This window comes from Eutrigla gurnardus (assembly GCF_963514095.1).
Source record: "Eutrigla gurnardus genome assembly, chromosome: 10".
NCBI classification, from domain to species: Eukaryota; Metazoa; Chordata; class Actinopteri; order Perciformes; family Triglidae; genus Eutrigla; species Eutrigla gurnardus.
In genome coordinates, this window is record NC_139924.1 from 26,641,566 (window position 1) to 26,664,102 (window position 22,537).

Below are 22,537 nucleotides of genomic sequence, written 5' to 3' on the forward strand. Positions count from 1 at the left end.
CGGGGCCAGACGCCTCGTGGTCCTGGACTGCTCGCAACGGGCGGACGAATAAAGTTTTATGAGGAGCCCTGCCGCCTCGAGGGCTCACCGCCGATAATGGTAGATTATCAGAGTTCACATTCAAAGGATTTGGATGTGTATTGTTTTTTTAAAGGTGCTGAAAATCAGATTATGTACAGCTGAGTAGCTAACGATGCTAACAGCGGTAACATTGCAAACCACACTAAACTTGCACTAAAAGGCCCAGAGAAACAAGGAAAAGGAGAAACTTACCACACACACAGAGGAAGATCACCAACCACACAGAGGGAGATCACCAACCACACACACAGAGGGAGATCACCACACACACAGAGGGAGATCACCACACACACAGAGGAAGATCACCAACCACACACACAGAGGGAGATCACCAACCACACAGAGGGAGATCACCAACCACACACACAGAGGGAGATCACCAACCACACACACAGAGGGAGATCGCCACACACACAGAGGGAGATAACCACACACACAGAGGAAGATCACCAACCACACACACAGAGGGAGATCGCCACACACACAGAGGGAGATCACCAACCACACAGAGGGAGATCACCAACCACACACACAGAGGGAGATCACCACACACACAGAGGGAGATCACCAACCACACACACAGAGGGAGATCACCACACACACAGAGGGAGATCACCAACCACACACACAGAGGGAGATCACCAACCACACACAGAGGGAGATCACCAACCAAACACACAGAGGGAGATCACCACACACACAGAGGGAGATCACCAACCACACAGAGGAAGATCACCAACCACACACACAGAGGGAGATCACCAACCCAACACACAGAGGGAGATCACCAACCACACAGAGGGAGATCACCAACCACACACACAGAGGGAGATAACCAACCACACAGAGGGAGATCACCAACCACACACAGAGGGAGATCACCAACCAAACACACAGAGGGAGATCACCACACACACAGAGGGAGATCACCAACCACACAGAGGAAGATCACCAACCACACACACAGAGGGAGATCACCACACACACAGAGGGAGATCACCAACCAAACACACAGAGGGAGATCACCACACACACAGAGGGAGATCACCAACCACACACACAGAGGGAGATAACCAACCACACACACAGAGGGAGATCACCACACACACAGAGGGAGATCACCAACCACACACACAGAGGGAGATCACCACACATACAGAGGGAGATCACCAACCACACACACAGAGGGAGATCACCAACCCAACACACAGAGGGAGATCACCAACCACACAGAGGGAGATCACCAACCACACACACAGAGGGAGATCACCACACACACAGAGGGAGATCACCAACCACACACACAGAGGGAGATCACCAACCCAACACACAGAGGGAGATCACCAACCACACAGAGGGAGATAACCAACCACACACACAGAGGGAGATCACCACACACACAGAGGGAGATCACCAACCACACACACAGAGGGAGATCACCAACCCAACACACAGAGGGAGATCACCAACCACACAGAGGGAGATCACCAACCACACACACAGAGGGACGGCAACTCCTGCTCAGTTTGACATTACTTTAATCTTTACATCGCAGATACTTGTTCGCTGCTATGTAATGCTCTGATTGTCGAACATTGCACCTTTAAATCTTGCCTTGGCAGTGCGATGGTTCGATTCTGACCGTGTGACCTTTGTTGCGTGTCATTCCTCCCTCCCTCTCCCTCTCTCTCTCTCTCTCTCTCTCTCTCTCTCTCTCCGCTTGTTTCCAGTCTGCCTCTACGTTGTCATCTGTCTCATAAAAATGCCAAGAAAACTGAAAAAGAAACATTTCTTTTAATGGCAAATTTGAAAATTGTTGGATTTTTTAAAGTTAGAAATGTTTTATAAGCAAGAGTGTCGCATCAGATTTAAAAACAAATGTGATTTTAATGCTCAGAAAACAGTTTGTGTTGTATAAAATAAGTATTAATCAGACTCGTATTCTAATCTAAAAAACAAAGAACCCCTTGTTTCATTTTTTTAATGTACAGTTAGTTTGGTGTAAAAGCTGTGTTGAATTTAAAGAATCTTCAGTCTTTATGTATTTATTCCCTGATTGAAACCGAATATTTGAGTGGTGTACAGTTACAAGAGAGATTTAAATTAAATTGTTTTACAATCAGAAATATACACGACAGTATTAGAGAAATAGATTTTTTTTTGTTACATTTATTGTTAATATTTATTGTTATTTACTATAATAAAGCCTAATGCCACACATCTCTAATATGTTAAATGTAGACTATGATCCATGTTATCAGATGCTATTTTTGTGTGTGTGTGTGTGTGTGTGTGTGTGTGTGTGTGTGTGTGTGTGTGTGTGTGTGTGTGTGTGTGTGTGTGTGTGTGAGTGTGTTTTAACCATGACATCATCATTTCTGCAGAACAAGCTCACTGGGCGTTCCTGGACTGTAATCTGAGATCACAGCACTTCCTGTCTCCAAGGCCAAGCCTAGTGAGCGATGCAGTTAGCAAACTCTGCTGGTGAGTTTGGATTCGTGCAGCTGTTTAGAAAATGAATCCACTGAGAGCAGATTATGCTGATCTGAGGCAGCAGTTTTATATTAATTTCCGCACACATTTCAATGTAATACTTCACTTTGTCACACAACATTTCACCCTGGTTTATGTGTGGAAGAGTCTTCACCAACCGACAATATGAGCCACTTAAAGCAGAAACAAACAAGTGTTCACAGCGCCCTCTTCTGGTCAAACATGGGGATGACGGTATCCGAGGGTGCAGACAGTTCTGCAGTGGGAGGCGTTTTAATGTACAATATGTTGTTGTTGCTGTGAAAAAGCTTCTGAATCCAAAGGACTGTGTTTTGAAATTTGCGAGAATAAAACAATTATCAAGTTAATAAAGACAACCAGTCAATGTTGATTTGATTGATTCCTGTATGGATAAGTTATATGCAGCAGCTCGCCAACCATATAACATATACAAACTCAGGAAAAAGAAGGAACTAATCAATCATTGTGGAATTGGTAACAGATTTTAGTTAATAAATATATAAATATAGCATGAGGCTGCAAAAAAAAAAAAACCAAAAAAACAAACAGAATAGCATTGAAGAAATTAGACAAATAAATAAATAAAAAACACACTAAAAAATTAACATCTTAACTAAACACAGAATTAAAACATTATATAAAATGTCCATGTTGGTAATTATGTTTTAATATTCTTAAATAGTCCTTTATTAGTCCCACAGTGGGAAAATATACAGGTTTACAGCAGCAAAGAGGATAGTGCAAATAACTGAGGAATGCAAAATACAAAATAAAAAAAAAATAAAAAAATGTAGGGCCTGGTTTGGGAAAGCACAAATTGAATTGACATTGAATAAAGAGCATGAGTTAAAAACACATATTAAAGGTATTCATAAGTGTAAGTTCAGATGCAAATCAACAGAACCACCACCTAGATTTGAGTTTTTTTGTGTCTGAACCAAAAACCTGGTCACAAAAACAAACCAGCATGCACTCCTGTCCCACATGTCCACCCTCCTCCCTGCCTCCTGTTTCTCTGCAGCAGGAGAGATTATCACCTGCTGACCCGACCACAGGTCAGCCGAGGAAGTGTTGACTTTCAGGGACGTGGAAACTGGGTCAAGTAGGAGGAGGAGGAGCACAATACTGACTCTTCACACTTTACCATGGCTTTCAAATTACATTAATATGTACTAACGTGGCTTCAAGCCTTTTATTCTTATCACCAGAGTCCATGCAAAAATAGTATAATTTTAATGTCTCCTCAGGATCAAGGTTTATATTCAATGCACATTTGGAAAACCTGTATTTCCATTTCCAGTAATATACACATCATATACTCCTGACACCTTAAGGTGCTCTCTCAGCTGCCACTTGTAAGCTAGAAGCAGCTTTAATGGTTTCTTTTTTTACAAACCATTACTCCCATTACATCGCACCGTGCAGTCTTACAATGCAACGAGCAGTGCTGAACTAATGACTCTCTCCACTTGCTACAAAGAGGATTACCGTTCCTTCTGCTTAGCTTAGTTACCTTCAATTAGAATGAGGGTAAGTGGGAGCTCTGCTGTGTTCAGCGGCCATCTGTCTGCCACGGTGGACCGTCGAGCACTCCGATGGAGATGGGCATGGAGTTGGATGTTTTGATATACCCGGATAAACTGAGGGTCGTTACCCCGGAGGAACTTGCAGAATGGGAGCTGGAGACGGCGAGCCAGCTGTCCATACCGACCGTCCGGCTCTTTGTGGCCCTTTACCCATACAACCCTGCTGCGATGTCGCCCAACCATGAGACGGCTGCAGAAGAGCTGCCGTTTGTGCCGGGCCAGATAATCAAGGTCAATTTTTCAACTTGATGTAAAAGTAGAGCAGGTATAACGGTGAACAGTGTGTGCTGCTGTTTGTATCTCGTGTTTCAGTTGTATTTCCTCCACTTCATGGAGTTGAAAAGCCTCTTTGATCGAACATGATGGTGTTTCCTGTTTGTGCTATTGAAGACTCTTTATTTCCTGTCACTAAACTTCCAATTGATTGATGTGACTTTCACTGAATCTGCTCACTGCTGCAATATGCAAATATGATTTCTCCCCCTCTTCTCTCTCTTCCAAAACACCCCGAATAAAGTAATAAAACTCTGATTTGTTTTAGGTGTTTGGAGACAAAGACTCCGATGGTTTCTATCACGGCGAGTCCGGTGGTCTCTCTGGTTACGTGCCAAGTAACATGGTGGCAGAAATCCCAGTGGATGATGAGTACATGAAGCATCTACTGATGCAGCAGGGCTTCCTTCCCGTGGACCACACAGGTAACCTCTGTTTCTGCAGGAACACCTACGTATATACGGGGTGAGAGGCTGGTTGCACTGAGCTGTGAATGTGTGACAATAGGAAGTTACTAAACTAATAAAAACACAGAGGAACTAAGAATAAGTAAAAAATGTATGTAGAAATCTTGAGTGTGTATTACAAAAAATAGTGCATCAGATTTGATTTTGTCATATACAGGATCGCCCATAAAGTTGGATTAATTTGCAAATATATTGTCTTTTATAGAATGTTATGCATTAATTCATTCCACCTGGTTAATTGGGACACATAATGTAATCATTGCTTGATGCATTTAATTAGGAATAAACATAGGATTATGTCTGAAAACAAAATATTCCAACATTTATGGGCTACAGTGTACAAAAATATTCTCTCTTCTCGCATTAATGTTGAGATTTGAGTGTGTTTGTGTGTTTGGGCCCACAGATATGTCGTCAACGCCGGATCTGAGCGATGTAAACAGCATCACCGATGATGTGGTCGTTCAGCGAATGGTGGCCTTATTCGACTACGATCCGTGGGAGAGTTCACCCAACATGGACAGTGAAGTAAGATAAATAAACTACATTTTCTAACCCAGATTTTTCATCAATCAATGTTTCAAATTAAAGTGTTTTTTTGTCCCTGAAAGGTCGAACTGGGCTTTGGTTCAGGAGACATCATTTACGTGTTAGGTGACATGGATCAAGATGGATTTTACTACGTGAGTGTTCACCTCTACAGTTCAATCATCATCTTAAACCGAACTTTTGCACAAAAATGTAACTTTCATCTCAACGTTTAGGGGGATCTGCACGGACGAAGAGGTTTGGTTCCATCAAACTACCTGCAGCCGCTTCCCTGGAATTAGGAGGAAAAGACGTTTTGCTACAAATGCCAAGTCCCGGACACAGTGAGAAATCAGCTGTTTTTATTGTTTTGTAAATGGAACAAAATTACAAATCATTTGGTAAAAAAAACGTTTAAAAATACAATTTAATAATCAGACCCGGTGTGAACAATTCACCGTTATGCACTTTCCTCCCAAAAAAGCCCAACATGAGCCAAGTGATGACATTCAAATTGTAATTTATTCAATTAAATCTATATATTTTTAGCCTTAATAATACAACTTTAGTCTCAGTTGTTTTGCAGACCAGAGTGTATTTCTATAGTATATTCATAATTGCCTTATATCCTGTTTATATATTCTTTATATATTTTCTATTATTGGATCATAGTTGTTTTTTTTAGTTCTGCATAATTTTGTATGTAAAAAACACAACAGAAACTTTGTATAGGGAAAACTCCATGTTATCAATGCAACCGACATAAAGCAGAAACTGAAAATAAACTTGAACTTGTGCAAAGCTTTCTTTTAACTACATATATCATCTCCTTAGTATTTGATTTTACAACAAATTGTTTTCTAATATCACAGATTTTCACCATTTTCCTCTCAATTTGCAATAAATGAACATAATACAGACATAAATGACAAAAGATTCAGAAGTAGGCTTTCATGAGAGGCCCCTTCCATTGTTTTCCAGTCCGTTGGTTTCTTCTTGTACTTTTCTCTGCAGCCAACAGTATACTCATCCATAAAGTAGGAAACACTACACTGTATAGTGACGTTTAGTAGTGCTTTCTACTTTATGGGTGACAACACTGTACATCAGTAGCTTCTGGTCGCTCCGCCGGGTTGAGTGAAGACACGTTTCCACACATTAAATCACACATTCTCTCACATCACTCTATAACTGAGAAACAGCACAACATTTCAGAGTAATGTTAAAGAAACACAGCAAATAAAAACGATCATCAGATTTAAAATAAAGAAAAATGAAGGCACTTGCTGTCAGGGTCTTACCAGCCTTTGGATTCCCCAGAAGAAAGAAAACCCAGAAGTGAACGTGATCTTTTATTAACCCTGACTGAGCCACGTGGTTTACACAGGAAAAGCTCTAACAGTCATCACACAGACACACACACACACACACTCACACACACACACACACACACACACACACACACACACACACACACACACACACACACACACACACACACATACACACACATATATGCACGGAAGTGAATGCACACACACACACACACACACAGTGGCGGGAATAGTATTTGAAATGTCCCTTTAGTTGAAGAAAATACACATTTCTTGTAAAATAAACAACATTTTAAAAACAATTAAAAAGAAATACGTCTCTTGAAAGATTTTTTAGATTTATTTTACGTAACCTGTAGCTGCTCTGGGTGGATGTAGGTCCATACAGTTGTGTAGTGTTTCCAACAATACAGAATATTTATATTTAGAGTATTTTTATATTGTTCATGTATAATCTTACTCATCATTTAACACCAGCAGAAACTTTCACAATCGAGAAATACACAATACGTCGAGTACAGAAGAATTTCACTGACATTTTAGATACTTTCCACATCTGCAAACACACACACACACACACACACACACACACACACACACACACACACACACACACATGCAAATTCAAAACCTACACCATGACGAAGTCAGGCCAAGCGTTAGCTCATCCCTTTTAAGGACCTACACTTATAAGACGACACCTGCTTTTAAAAAAAGAAGTCAGACACTAAAGTGGACGGATATTGATGCCACTAATAATTAATGTGGACGTGGATCAATGATCTCAGGACAAAGTACTCTTTACTGACGCAGCATCGAGGCACGTACATTGACTGAAATAGCAACATATTGATAAAAGATCCAAATCAATCAAAAATGATTAGCAGACTTATTGATTGAGTGATGCTTCGTTTAGAAATGTTAAACTTTTGCGAAGGGAGTCCTCAGCACCGTCCCTCAAATATGTCGACCTTTAACGGTCCAAAATCTTCTGTATAGATTAAACAGGAAGAGATTCATATCTGGTTTGTATTTCTGAGAACTCATTTTCGCCTGCCAAGGTGTGAGGTGGGGGGATGGTGGCGGCGCGAGCCTCTTCCCCATCCCAGCAGCAAATGTGCAATACGCTTGCAACAACAGAAACTTTGCAAATAGAATAGAGATGGGCCCTGTGTCCTCCGTTGTCACGACAACCCAAACCTCAGAGTCACGCCAAGTGAAATAGAAGAGGAAGTGGGGGATGGGTGGCAAGCACAAACCCTGAGAAAAAGAAATGTCCTCGTTAGAAAAAGAAAAAAAGAAGAAAAGACGAGCAACGTAGCAGAAGAAGAAGAAGGGGGTTTAAAACTTTGAATGTGCTGCAAATAATCAGATTGAAATCCCGTCAAACAACACACACACACACACACACACACACACACACACACACACACACACACACACACACACACACACGTAACGGTGTGTTTTCCTTAAGATAATGAGCCACTGTGTATGTTCTCCAAGAAAACTGATGATCCTCTGCAGAAGGTGAGCATGACTCTGCATCCTGCAGATTATCTCAACACTGTTGAGCCAGAGAGGCCGTGCTTGTATCAGACATCTATTCCTGTGCAACATGGGATTATATCCGAAGTGATCTCCTCAAGTACTTAAGGTGGTGTACTGTAGATGGTCAGCGAGCCAAAAACAAGCGCATTCCTCTAATGACACCAGTGGGTTTTATCCTCCCGGGCCACTGCTTAGGCCTGATTGAATTATGTTTTACCTCCGACTGATCTCAGACAGTCAATCCTCTTCTGCTGCGTATAACAGATGTGAATGTACATTCCCTTTAAAATGGCTGCTGCATTTTAAACTCTTGGTACTGCAGAAATATGTGTTGAATGGACACACACACACACACACACACACACACACACACCACAAAAAGGCACCGTTCCTGTTTCTGTCCGGACCAACATTTAAATTTCTCATTACATCATAGCTTCGGGCTTCAAGCGACAGCATGATTCACCAGGACTCTTAAACATAGAAATAAAAACATTTTATCTTTTAAATTCTGTCTGTACAGCATGCAGCTGGTTCATTGCAAGAGTTCAAACAGTGACTCAGGCTTGTTCGGTGCTGCCACACAGTGGATGTTAACAGTACTGACGCTCCGACTGATAAAACAGTATATGACTCTGTCGACAACAACAAACCCCAAAAATATTTTACATAAAGCAGGAATCACACTTTATTTATTGATTTATTGATTAATTGCATTATATTTTACAAACAGCTGTGATGAAACACCAAATTCTGAGCCTTTTTAACATGCACAACATCATATAGATGATTAACTGGTAAGAAAAGGCTACAACGGTACATTTGTTGTCATAACTTCTACCATTAACTGTACATAACTGCAATCAAATAGTGTTTTTTAAAACAGTTGATTGATCATTGAACCTCCTGCTTCTGCAGAAATAAAAAAAAGACTCATGAGGTGTCAAGATGCTTAATCTACAGCTTAAATAATTCATATCTTTTATGCACAGTATAGAACAAAAAGAGAAAAAGCACACAGTGCATGTACTACAGTATTATATTTCATGTATTTGACAGGGGTGGACAGGTGTATAGAGAGCACCGGACACCAGCACTGACACGATGAGCAACACGCTGTTCACCAAAGCAACGTGGCCTCCGGAGTAAAACACCTGCCGTCCGTTCATTGGCTGCACCGGCCTGAAGGTGTCGACCATCAGCCCTCCGTCAGAGAAGTGAAGCTGGGAGAACGCAGCGAGCTGGAACACAAAACACAGGTGGAACAAACTTCAGCTGCTCTAATTATTTACCTAATCTTCTATAATTAATATTTAGAATGGGTCAAATGACTAAATAGTAATAATAATAGTATTATCTCTAATTAAATACCACAACATGTGATGTGCCCTTATGTGTTGCAGAGAATAAATCACCTATGTATGATTTTGTGATGTTTATTTACTTTTCTGGCAGAAATAACATGTATTAATAATAGGCTAATGTGCTGCTTTTTAAGTATGATAACAACATTGTATTTAAATCCTTTTTCTTTTTGTTTTTTTTTACATTATAGTGGTAATAATTACCTGCTTCCTGCTGAGAAGGATGGTTGTTTCAAACAGGCTCCAGACGACGGCTTCAGCACAGTTCGGCGTCGTGAGCGAGCCGTCATAGCGAAAGTACTTGGTCATATTCTCCTTCGGAGGTATAAACATTTCCAGGGAAACTCCCGCCAACGTCGTGCTGTTGGCTGGTTGATAAAATATTAACAAGACGATGAAGTTATCTGCTATTTTAAAACAATAAAGAGGTTCAAGGTGCCCACTTTGTTTTTGTTTTAATCTATTTATTGCTGGAGGTGTTGGAAAAGGTGTTTTATGATGTTGCGTTATCGCTTAACAATTGTACTTTAGCCCAACGCTGGAACAATTCAATTCAATTCAATTGTATTTATAGTGTTATATCACAACAGAAGTTATCTCAGGACACAAGCGTTACAGCGACACTGGCGAGAAAATCTGCCTTAATAGGCTTTTAGGCAGAAATCTGGTGCAGCCCAGACCCTTGGGTTCCAACTGCATTTAGTAGTATAGTAGTAGTAGCATTAGCAGTAGTGGTGGTATTAACAGAAGCAAATCAGCAGCACATTTAGTGACTGGAACATAATAATTGTCTCAATGTCAGCAGATATGACTTACTGGGTTCTGTGATGTAGTTCAGAGCATTAAGAAGTAGATCAAATTTCTTATTTGCCGTCTTGGACTCCTGAAATGAAAGAATAAAATGTTGAGACAACATACTGTGGATGGTTTGGTCCAAAGAGATCCTGGTGCTTTAAAAAATATACTTGGGCCAAAGCTTTTTATTCTTTATTGGATTATTCCCTACACACATTTAATTGTAAGACCATTACCTCCATTAAAGCAATGTCTCAGATTTAAGGAGCTTTTTGTCATTTGTATTTTAATTGTTTTTTACTTAATTTTAATACTATTATTTTGAAATATTGAAAAGGCCCACAACAACACATTTATGAAGCTTTTTAAATAGACCCTATTTTCTGGGTTGCCTAATAGCTAATAAACAGCCTTAATGTCTGATACTCCATCCTTAAATTAATTAGAGAAAGTTGGAAAGACTATTCTATTTATTTGAGAAATACATTTTCTTTGTGTGACCTGCATAGCTTCAGTGAGGCAAAAGGCATATTGGTTAGTCTCTGTTTATCTTACTTATATCACACTTTCATTTCAAACAGATTTACACTTTTTTATTTTATTGCGTGATAATCAAATAAAATCACCTCAAAGAAAAATCCAAGAACAGCCACGCCCGTGGGATCTCCTGCAGCCTGGGATAAAGAGTCGTATTCTTCTTTTATGTGGACAATATGCATCTGTAGGTGGCATAAAACAATTCAATGATTTCATTTGGCGTTCTCACATAATTATAAGACACTTCCATCCCCATATATATACATATTTATATTACCTCCATTGGAAATTGTTCTCCGTCAATCGTGTGTTCAGACCCCAGTCCTCCATCTTTGCCCCAGTGCAGGTGAAGTTGAACTGCCTTGTATGATGTAGACAGATTCCCGCCACTGATCTTTATACTGGAGGGTAAATCCAGTAGAACTGGAAAAACAAAAGTAATTGTTTCAAATTTCAAGACCCCCCCAAAGACCCCTCTGGCGATGATAACGAAGAAAATGTCAAAAATCACTGATGTTTTGCTGCTTCTTCGGGCTTTAATGTCGAGACAGTTGCTCATTAACATTTGGGTTAATCATTTTTGTTATGAGCATTGAGGGCTTTCATTTACATTAGCCTCATATGACTATTTTACAGTCACTTTACTTTACTCAAGCTGATTTAAAATGCGTTCTTCAAATAAAACTTTATTATAACAAAGACGTACCAGTGTGACCAGTGTTTACGAGGCGACCATGAAAAGCCTCTTGATAGCCAGTGAAGTCAAAAGAAGTGAGACGTTCATCAAGTTGCATTTTCCTGGTAACGACGTTGACTGGAGACTGAGATCTGCCGCCGCAGTGCTGTGCAACAGCTCCCCACACCTCTGGACCTGTGAAGGCAGGTGAGCGGAGGTGACTCCACTCTTACGTTTCTTTCAATCGTTCATTTGATTTAAACTGGGAGCTTTACCTGTGCAGGTGTGACTGCATGTAACTTGGGACTGGTAGCACCAATCTACAAGGACATGTTTGAAAATAAGTCATTTAATAGAAGAAAAACAAAACAAATACAAGCCTCCAGCTGAGGGATAATTCCTCTTTAGAGCAAATAACAAGAAATACATATTTTAAATGTCAATGCAACTTCTTAACAAAAACACCACAATTTAACTGAATACATTTACAAAATGTACATATTTTCTTAGAAAACATACCTGCCCCTGAAACAATATTTGTGGAAGATGCAAACAAAACTAAAACAGCTGCAAGCAGCATCGTGAATGGTCCGAGTCCGTCGGCTTTGCATTGAATGATTTGGAAGATGTAGAGTTCAATCATTCAGTTATAAGACAGATAGATCAACCTATCATCCCACCTATTGCATACTTTAGTTTTATGAGTCCAGTTAGACAGCAAGTGATATCTGCACTCTGATATACACAAGTTAATGAATGGACCATCATTCACTGACCTGACCAGTCACAGCTTGAATTAAGACATAGGTTCTTATTGTGTTACTGCGATACTGCGGCCACGTTTAGGCTACTCTTTCTGATATTGTTACTTTTTTAAATCTTTGATAACAATATCAGATGCATGGATGGATGTGGCTGTATTTCATGTGCCACAACTCCACAAGATAGAAAAGAAAAGAAAATGTGGCAGAAATGTAGCCTACACATATGTACATACAGTACACATACTTGTGTACAGTAAAATATATCTAGTAATATATAATATGTAAACATCAGAAGACATAGGTGTGCTATGAATGCATGAAAAGATACGCAGTGATAAGACAAGATACCAATATTTGTTCTCAAAATACATAATAAAATAGATATATACATAGTAAACTGTATATTATAGCCTTTATTTATACATAGTAAAATACAGTATATAAACTTAGTAAAATAAAGTACAAAACGTTTATACATGCAGAATAAAAACATGGACATATAGAATATTAAGGGAATACAAACTGTTAAGGGGTTTAAGTAGCCTACAACATCCTGGAAACCTCATGGTTATGCGAAATCCTACAGTTTGCGGTTCACGTGAATGCAGCACAGTGACGTGTCCGTGAATTTGAAATACCGCGAAAAGCTACTCTCTCGGGGCTCGCGCTCGTTACGACCTCCACCCGCACCCGACTGAAGGAGCTCCGGGTTTTCTTTTACTGTTAACTCCACCGAAACTCAGTGTAGCTGTCCTTATTATTGAGAGCGGTTTGTATTTAACGGAGGTACCGGTGTCCCGGCTGTGATGGACAGCTGGAGCGTCTCTGATGAGCCGAACCCGGACCATAAATATGACCACCAAACAGCGGGTGCTCACGGAATTTCGCGTAACACCGGTTGGAAAAAAAAGGTTATCTCTGAATTTAATTATTTTCTTCCTTTAGGGGGGGTTATTGAGTTTGTTTGAGGCTAGCTGTATGTTAGCTTGAAGCTACCAGAGCGGCTAGCTGTCAGTTAGCTTGAAGATACCAGAGCGGCTAGCTGTCAGTTAGCTTGAAGCTACCGGGCGGCTAGCTGTCAGTTAGCTCGATGCTACCAGAGCAGCTAGCTGTCAGTTAGCTTTACACTACCAGAGCGGCTAGCTGTCAGTTAGCTCGATGCTACCAGAGCGGCTAGCTGTCAGTTAGGTAAGAGGAAAGCTGCGGCATCGGGGAAGGACGACGGGAGCTCCGAATCTCCGCAGCATCACCGATGGCTGATGAAGTCGGAGCCCGAGAGCCGCTTTGAGAACGGCATCGACGTCGAGGTACTTGGCCCCAAATGTATAAATAACTATAATTTGTAATACAAATATATTATAGATTTTGTATTATCCACTTCGGGTGCTCCGGTTTCCTAAATAAAAAACAAAAAAAAATCCCAACAAAAAGAAATTCCATGCTTGTTGTGTTCTCAGTATATGTCAGTATGTTTAAATTCACTTACACTTGTGTTGCGCCTATTTTACTTGACTGTTTTTTTTAATAAAATATTTGCACTATATTACAGGTTACATTTGTGTTTTATATTTTCAGTGTATATTGTTGTGCCACACCAGCCAATCTAACCAAGACGGGTTATTTTCTCTCAATCAATACATCCTCTGTGTGTGTGAAATTAATGGATTATTGGATTCTCAACCTAATAGGATGCCACAGAGCGTGCTGTCCTCTCATTATGGCATATTCTGTGGAATCCATATCCCTTTTGTGTGTTTTCTTCTGCCTGACCAGAGCGTGCCTCCCAACACATCTCATTTGTTTCATCACCATCGCGCAGTAATGGGCATGGGGTCCGAAGCCTCACACGATCCCTGCCTGGTGGACATCAAACCGATGCGCTTTGGAGGAGGAGACGGCATCAGCAGCTGCTATCACGTAGGTTCAAGAAATGTTTCGCAATGGGGCTCAATTATTAAATTTTTTTCTGTTCTGTGCACAGGTGTTCAGCAACACTGGTGGCCACTCCCAGACTACTGTCACAGAAAGTTACCTCATAGCTCCCGGAAAGCCTTACTGTACTTAAATAACTGCTTTTAATGTTTATTTTTAAGTAAGATTACCTTAAAATGAGGAAAATGTTCACAATCACAACTCCATATTTTATCCCCATATTCTGCAATGTTATCCAGTCAGTCTTCTGTCTCCCTGTGCAACAGAAAAAACCTGCTGCTTGGCTTTTTTAGTGCCACGGAGTTCACATCAAGATGGTGTCTTTTCGTTGCCGTTCAGTGTCTCAGATCTTAAAATCCATTAAGTCAATGAACAAGCTGGTGTCTTCTCTCAGATCCTTAAAGCAGCTAGAATGTATGTTAACCACACAGACACATTAATGTCCTAAATAAATGAAAGTGTCTGGTAAAATGATACAGTTCTTATATTATATTCCCTATTTTTGCAGATCATTATAGTCATGTGAGTTTTACATCGTCAACCTAGAGTTTCCATTTGTAAGGAGATGTCAAAACACAATGATAATCTTGCCTATGAAATGGAAAATTCACGCTACTTTTTTCCCGCTCCCTGTTAGAAATGATCTCGTCTCAGATCCAACTGTGTTAGTCGTTCTGTCACTTCAGCTTATGATTGTGTCTGAATGCTAAGCTCCTTTGAATGTCTTCCAAAAAGTCTGAGCTGCAGCATGAAAGTCTGCATTGTTACATTAGTGTCGCACTGTTTGCAAGAAAACCTGACGCTGTTTATCTGAAAATCTGTCCCGTCAGTACATTTTATTATGTATCTGGCGTGATGGAGCTCTAATCTGGTCATCTCAGCCTTTTCAAACTCATACAGATAAATTAATCTCATGCAAGCATGTGAGAATCAGCTGATCCCGAAGGATTTCGGCCTCTGCACTTGGCGTTACAAACCCTCAGTGCTGAGAGGTGAAATTAAAGTGCAAAGTGAGCACCTAATCTGTGTGGAGAATGTGACCTTGCCTTAAACCACACGTATAAGGCCAAAATCCCCTTTAAACAAAAGAGAACCGTTCATAAACTGGCAGGTTTTTCTTGGCACGGTATCTGAGCACGCAGTGTTGGAAAATTAAGTTTAAAAAAAAAAAAAAAAAAGAATTAAGCTAGCGTTAAGCCTTTCCAATTTTGTACCTTTTTTGATTTAACATTTCCAGCTGGGATAATAACCATGTGCTCCAAACATGATTTGAAAAAGATAATTTAGTTTTCTAGCTAGCATATTTTCATATTTCATCATGTTTAAAGCAATCGATTGACATTGGGGGAAATAGTAATTAACTTCCTTGCAGAGTTGCATGAAACGATTGCTTCCTCTCTCATGTCTGAATGATAAATTTAAAGCTACAGTCAGCAGCAGTCCTTAGCTTAGCTCAAAGACTGGAAACAAAATCCACCAACCAGCACCTCTAAAGCTCATTGATTAACACGTCGGATCTAGTTTGATCAATTTGTGCCAAAAGGAAAGTATAAAATATGAACGTGTTACAGTTTTAAGTTAACACGCACACAGCTACAAAAGTATAAATTTACACATCGAACTTAGCTACAACATGGATAAGCATATTTCCCAAAATGACAAACAAGGTACTTTTTTTACTCGTTTATTTTATCTTTAGATATAAAAACATGGGCACTGTCAAGATAGGCTAATCATTTGGAAATTTTATTATAGACATGCAGAAAACAGTCATATAAAACATGATTCCCACATTACATTCAAACACAATTTCTGTCCATTTCTGTGATTTAAATCCTGAACCAAGTAAAGATTATCCTGTAAATATACTGACGTAGAAGTTTATCTGATCGACAAGAGCTAGCCTAGCCACTTTTCTTTTAGCCTATCCTGTTGAACCGCTGGGCTCACTGTTGTCTAACAGCCAGCACTGCTTTCCTCTTCTTCTTCCTGGTGAATTGTGCTTTCGCTCTCTCGATCGATAACTGAATTGGACTCATGACGACAGTTGCCGTGCTGGTCATAGATGGCTTTTCAGATCTCTGTAGATTGAGCTCTTCGGTGGTGGCGACTTTGGGCGGCGTGGTTGTAAACGTCATTGATTTTTGCTCGGGTGTTTTAGGGATAGACCCGAGAGCAGCGGCCGTGGCTTCCTCTCTCTGCTGTCTGATTGTCTGCCTGTGTTGTTTTGTGATGATAGAAGTAGCTGCTGTGATCGTAGTATAAAACCTCCATTCACCGTGTCTTTCTGTTCCTCCTGCAGAATCGGTTGCCGGGGTTTTCGGTGCATCACCCGCCTCTGGAGTTGGTATTGGAAGCACATTTTCAGAGCTGTTGTGAAAAAGTGGATTTTCACTGGAAAGAGGCAAAGCTGTTTTCCTCCTTCTGCTTCTCGATCCTTTCAACTTTTGCCTTTTCAAAACACTAAAGGAGGAGTTGAGAACTGTAAATGGGATGCTTGTCCCCCCTCCGTAAACATCCATCTTGTGTGAAACCTTCTGCTCTGTGGTGGGCGCCAGCGGTACGGCGAGAGGGATCACTTTCAGATTATCTGCGGTGGAATTTTTACCAGCAGCGCCCACAATGGAAGAAGCCGAGCTGACTTTCCTCCTTTTTTTCCTCCCTGCTCTGTCTCCTTGTTCCTTTGACCTGTTCCTTTTGACTTTGGGGATTATAATGGGGGCACTGGCTGTGCTGACAACAAGGCTTTGTTGCTCAGGCCGTGGTGTCGAGGTTATCGTAGTAATGTGGGGGCCAGAAATGGCGCTCATGTTGTTTGATGTGTTCGTTAAAAGTTCTACTGAAGACAGAAGAGATATTTTCTTGCTCTTCTTTCTCCTCCCCTTCCTGAGCATTCTGGTGTTCGCTTCATGTGGAATAACAGCTTTCGGCGTAGAAAGAGGGGTTTCTTCCGTGGACTCTGCTGGTTTCTTCTGTATTGTTTTAGGTGATGTAATGGAAACGGGGTCCTGATCCGCCGCCGGTTCATCTTTCATGACTTCATTGAAGGGCTCTTCTTTTTCTCCAAGCTTGTATTCACCGTCGCCGACTCTGTTGGTGTTTCTACTCGACTGCTTGTGTTTGTGTGACTCGCTGATGAAGTTACCCAGAGCCATGACTTCCTCCACTTTGCCACCAGAGGGCGAAACTGCAGCTCCTTCCTCTGCTTTCTGCTTCCTCTTCCGCCCCTTTCCTTTCCCTTTTTGCTTTTTGCTGTGTTTCTTCTTCTTTCCCGCGTTCTTCCTCTTCTTCTCCGAGCTTTGCGTCTCGCCTTTATCGGAGTCGGTGGCGGCGGCGGCCGAGCTTTGAGAGGTGGAGACGGTGGCGAGCACCTTGATGAAGTCCTCTGCAGCGGTGACGACGTTTCCGAGCGACGGCTCGTCAGGACCTGACATTGTAGACTGAGTTGCACTCTCCGGTTTCTCTTTTTCTTTGCTTTTCTTGGACTCCGAAGCCACGTTCAGCTTATCGATGACATCAATACCGCCAAAGTCGTACGGGATCGCCTCTTTCAGCACAGCAATGGGAAGCTTCTCATAACGTTTACACCTACGAGAGAGCGGGTTTGTGGTGATTTCAGAAAGTGATACAGCTCAGTACGTTGCAAATCTGCTTAAAAGTTTAACACCAGTGTGCACTGATACTTACATGCCATACCAGTGCCGCTCCACACACTGTTCTTCATAGGCCAAGTCGAAGCACGGCACACCGATGACGTTGAAGAACGCCTGACCAACCACCCTGGAAGATGTGTCGTTGACTTTCCTCAGGCAACCTCTCAACCTATAGAGAGAACGAATATTCAGACTCCAGTTTTCTTTCAGGAGACGGCAACGTAGTTTGATCTAGAAGAGTAGACTAACTCTATGCAGGTGCTCCTGGGATATAATATCAATCAAGCTGTTCTCAGCTTAATGTTATTTATAATGTTGCATTAACCTATAAATAAAATGTATAAGTGTCAAATCAGGCATCAAATTATCGTGGTAATGTTATATTATTGTCCTTTGGTCTAACCAATTACAACACATTCATCATTTGCTGATATTTGTATTTAACACCCACCTAAAGATCTTGAATGGATAACTCACGGCTGCATCATTATTTAAATAAATGAATTCTGGTGCATTTTAATTAAATGTTAAAGGAAAAGTTCGGAATTTTGGACATAGGACCTCATTTCCAACTTACCCGAGGTGATATAGGTCGGTGGAGACCGTTTTCGGCACAATTGGTCCAGTCCTTATAGTTGCACAAGTCACTGTTGCTAAACTGGTGTTGAGCTAGCGCACGTCAACGGTAACATCCAGCCTGTCACTAAAAACAGCTTTAACTGCTCCGCAGAACACCCGAGACAAATGTATTATAACGTCGGACTATCGATGTACATGTCAGTGTTGGTAGAATCATTTTAAAAAATGTTTTAACGCTGCTACGAGTACTAGCTGTCACGACTGTAGGGCGCTTAGGTTTCGTTTTTACGCACTACTACTAACACGCAAAGTAAAATTCCGCTGCTGCTGAGAAACTAGTCCCTCAAAATGCACGGTTGGTTTAATTTCTAAAATTATTCTACCAACACTGACATGTACATCGATAGTCCGACGTCATAATACATTTGTCTCGGGTGTTCTGCGGAGCAGTTAAAGCTGTTTTTAGAGACAGGCTGGATGTTACCGTTGACGTGCGCTAGCTCAACACCAGTTTAGCAACAGTGACTTGTGCAACTATAAGGACTGGACCAATTGTGCTGAAAACGGTCTCCACCGACCTATATCACCTCGGGTAAGTTGGAAATGAGGTCCTATGTCCAAAATTCCGAACTTTTCCTTTAACTATGCCTTTTATAAAACTCAACTGAAGTCGATGGTCAATGCAAAAACTACATTTTATGAGTTCGTCAGAACCTAATTTCTAAATTTCAACATGCATTCTAATGCAGTTTTTTTTAATTGGCTGATTCTTAAGAAGGCTAATTTATATGAATAATAATGTTTTCATTGTTTGACAGGCTGTCCTCTTCCTTCTCATACATTTTCATCGCAGTGGTTGGATTACTTTAAAGCATATCAGTGGTCAAATGTTTATGGTATACTCAGACGTCAGTGTTTTACTCACGCATCATCACAGTCACAATGGCAGATGGAGTGCCACTTGAAGTTGGTGTGGCCATAATTAGAGGAGAAGGCGTGGATGACATGAGGGCAGTGGTCATGGATGCGGCAGCAGCTATCGGTCTCAGCAAATTCTCCTGCAACAATGAGGTCAGACAAATTATTATTGCGCACTCGAGGAATTAACTTCAGTAGCTAAAATATATTTAGGTCATATTTCTAACTCACCCAGCTGGCTATAATCGTCAGCCATGTTTCCAGCGCCGCACCACAGGGTCCCAGGATAAGTGAAGCCCCTCTTGGACCTTTTTAAAGCCCCGTCCTGCAGCGCGGAGTCGCCGGTGTCATCGCCTTTCACCCCGCCGCCGCCGCTGCGCTCCGACCGCTCTTTAAACTCCCGGCACGTCAGCTTGGCTTCACTCATGCGCGTAAAGCGCGTCTCCAGCTGCCGGTCGGCTCTCTGCTCCTTCAGCCCGAGCCTGCACTCGTGCATGAACGACTTCGCCAGCATTTGGTTCACAACCACGGAGCAATTCACCAGCTTCCCGGTGGGGCCGACGACGGAGCGCACCACCTCGGCTCCGTCCGACACCTGGTAGAGGAAGCTCTCCCGCACGGTGGACATCTTTGCGCAAAAGGTGCCGTTGAGCATGGAGAACATCTCTTTGCTCTCCCTCTCCGCGTCCAATGCGCGACTCAGCAGGTCGCCCTTGACGACGTTTCTGTCCAGATAGGACAGGAAGACAAAGAAGACCGACCACATGATTCGGCGAGTGGCACTTTCAGCACCATGCGTAACGGAGACAGCTCCTCGCGGTTTTCCCCGGCGCTCCCGAGCCGCCCTCCCACTTTTAAGGCGACGCTCGAGTGGTGTGATTATTAATACGAAAAGTGGTACTGTGGGAGGAGTCAGCCGAATTAACCACTGTAGATTTCCAGCCTGGTTGGAGGTGGAGAATCTGTATCCATTACACAGGACTTGATGAACGCTGAGAGTAGATATTACTCAGCTACAGAAAGAGAGGAAAGGGTTAATGTGTGGGTGTGGAGCATGAACCTCCAGCATCGTTCACTGCACAGAGAACTGACCGCAAGTTACCTCCCAACCCCCCTCAAGCTCCTAACCCCCCCCCCCCAGAATGCTGAGATTTACTTTGGGAACACGCATGGAGGAGGTTCTAGCTTGCCCCTGTTTTCCATGGTAACAGGCATGGGGTGATGGTGCCAACCCAGGAGATTGGACATCTTTCAAATGCCACAAAACAGGCACTGAATTGGTGATGACCTAAATCACAATGTAGGGACAAAACTCTTTCATGGAGGAATGTGGAGAAAGGTTTGCACTGTCGCACGCGAGGGCCTCAGACGGCCAACAAGAGTCAGCTGGTGGTTGGATTCAGGCTAAATAAATACAAGTATTTGTGTTTGATAAACAATTAAGCAATTGCTTCTGTATAATTTACAAATATTTAACTGTCCGTCAAACACTTTGTTACGATTGTTTTATTAAAGAAAAGTATATAAACATGAATCATGCTGAATCTCTCCTATCTAGAAGCCCAATTATTTTGTGTTGTACAAAGGTTAATGAGGGTTAATTTAATTAATTCAAGAGGGGTCATTTTCCATTAAATGTCGTGACAAAACCCTAAAACATTCGGGTGTACAGATAATCAAATATAGTAATGGTTGTTTGAGTTTGATGTGTTTAAGTTTGCAAAATCTGTCAAACGCCTGGAAAAGAAGGCAAGATGGAGTTTCCTCCTCTTTTATGTGAACTTATGTTGTGCTTCTGTTTAAACATGCGTAAGCAGCATTCTGGATCTGGCCCACTGCATATTTGTTGTCAGCATAATGTGGACGACACAATACCCTAATTGTGGTTATTTATGACAAATTCGAACTAAATTGACATGTGAGCTAAGAAAAGGGATGCACAGCAAATTCCTCTGCGTCTGTGAACAAGTGGCTGTTCCCAAAGAAAAGAAAAACCTCTTGGCAGGTTGGGTTTCTAATCAGCCCAGTGTTTTGTCACATGGCTGGTCTTACACAGAGCTCTAGAGGCAGAGATCCAGCCTACTCAAGGCACTGAAATCGGATTGTTGGAAGGCGGAGAGAAATGATGTCAAATCACCAGAGGCAACATTCGACCAAATCTTGAGGGAGGGGGGGCGGGAGAAGGTTTCTCATAAATGAAAGTGGTCACTGCAGGAGGGATTTGGGGCAAAGAAATGAGGCAGATAATCCTGCTGATAAGATTTGGAGTTCATGTGGAGAACGGCGCACAGTGAAACAGAAAGATGATACTGTATTGTATTGATTCCCGCTGTCTTTTCACACAGGTCAGTTCCTCTGATGACGTTTCTGGGAGCCCAGTGCACCATATTGATGATGTGCATGCAGACTCTACAGGTGCACAAAGATTCTTACACAGTTAATGTGTTTAGTGAAGTTCATCACTAATGCTGTCTAGAGCCATTTAATGACATTTATTGATATTCTATAATAGTACATAGTATAGTTACCCACAGTTAGAAATTAATATACTTCTGGATTAGTTCCTCGGTTGATGCAGATTATTATTCCACCATTTAAGAAGGCTGGATCTAATTTGCTTTTTTAATGTCAAGTGCCCTGATTGTGGGGGAAACTACGTCACCTCCGTATCTACAGTCTCTGGCAGCGACCACACGTGAATTAGCTTTGGCTGAAAGCACTATGATGCATACATCAGATGACTTCAAGATCATCTATGATTTTGTTTCTGTCCCTACTCAAATAAACCTTAAATAAATAATTTGCTCAGATTTAAGTGTGCAAATGTTCTGCAAAAATGATATCGGAAAGCATGTTGAGCACCTCAGTTAGATTGACTGTGAGTTCATCTGGTTCGTGAGACCAAACCTGTGGGAAAGTACAGTCACTACTGGCAGTGAGGAGCACACTCTTCTTCATCAGCGCAGCTTGAACTCTGTTGTACAA

At 41.6% G+C, this 22,537-nt stretch overlaps 4 protein-coding genes across 4 annotated transcripts in view; 2 read left to right on the top strand and 2 right to left on the bottom strand.

Moving 5' to 3' along the window:
* The window catches only part of nek8 (NIMA-related kinase 8), a 73,458-nt gene that overhangs the window by 21,361 nt on the left and 29,560 nt on the right, over window positions 1-22,537 (top strand). The gene's annotated exons all lie outside the window — the stretch shown is intronic.
* LOC311019779 (RIMS-binding protein 2) lies at window positions 4,104-6,754 on the top strand. Its single transcript, XM_084019351.1, has 5 exons — window positions 4,104-4,412; window positions 4,723-4,879; window positions 5,328-5,449; window positions 5,533-5,604; window positions 5,686-6,754. The coding sequence occupies exons 1-5, from the start codon at window positions 4,191-4,193 to the stop codon at window positions 5,749-5,751; spliced, it is 639 nt and encodes a 212-aa protein (XP_083875477.1). The 5' UTR covers window positions 4,104-4,190; the 3' UTR covers window positions 5,752-6,754.
* On the bottom strand, window positions 9,229-13,036 carry ca4b (carbonic anhydrase IV b; the record flags this gene model as incomplete). The annotated part of the gene is made up of 9 exons (XM_084019299.1): window positions 9,229-9,246; window positions 9,426-9,575; window positions 9,903-10,066; window positions 10,515-10,581; window positions 11,120-11,212; window positions 11,308-11,453; window positions 11,737-11,901; window positions 11,982-12,026; window positions 13,018-13,036. The coding sequence occupies 9 exons, from the start codon at window positions 13,034-13,036 to the stop codon at window positions 9,229-9,231; spliced, it is 867 nt and encodes a 288-aa protein (XP_083875425.1).
* On the bottom strand, window positions 16,088-20,950 carry proca1 (protein interacting with cyclin A1). Its single transcript, XM_084020310.1, has 4 exons — window positions 19,784-20,950; window positions 19,560-19,692; window positions 18,090-18,224; window positions 16,088-17,990 (listed from the first exon to the last, which is right to left on the bottom strand). The coding sequence occupies exons 1-4, from the start codon at window positions 20,316-20,318 to the stop codon at window positions 16,349-16,351; spliced, it is 2,445 nt and encodes an 814-aa protein (XP_083876436.1). The 5' UTR covers window positions 20,319-20,950; the 3' UTR covers window positions 16,088-16,348.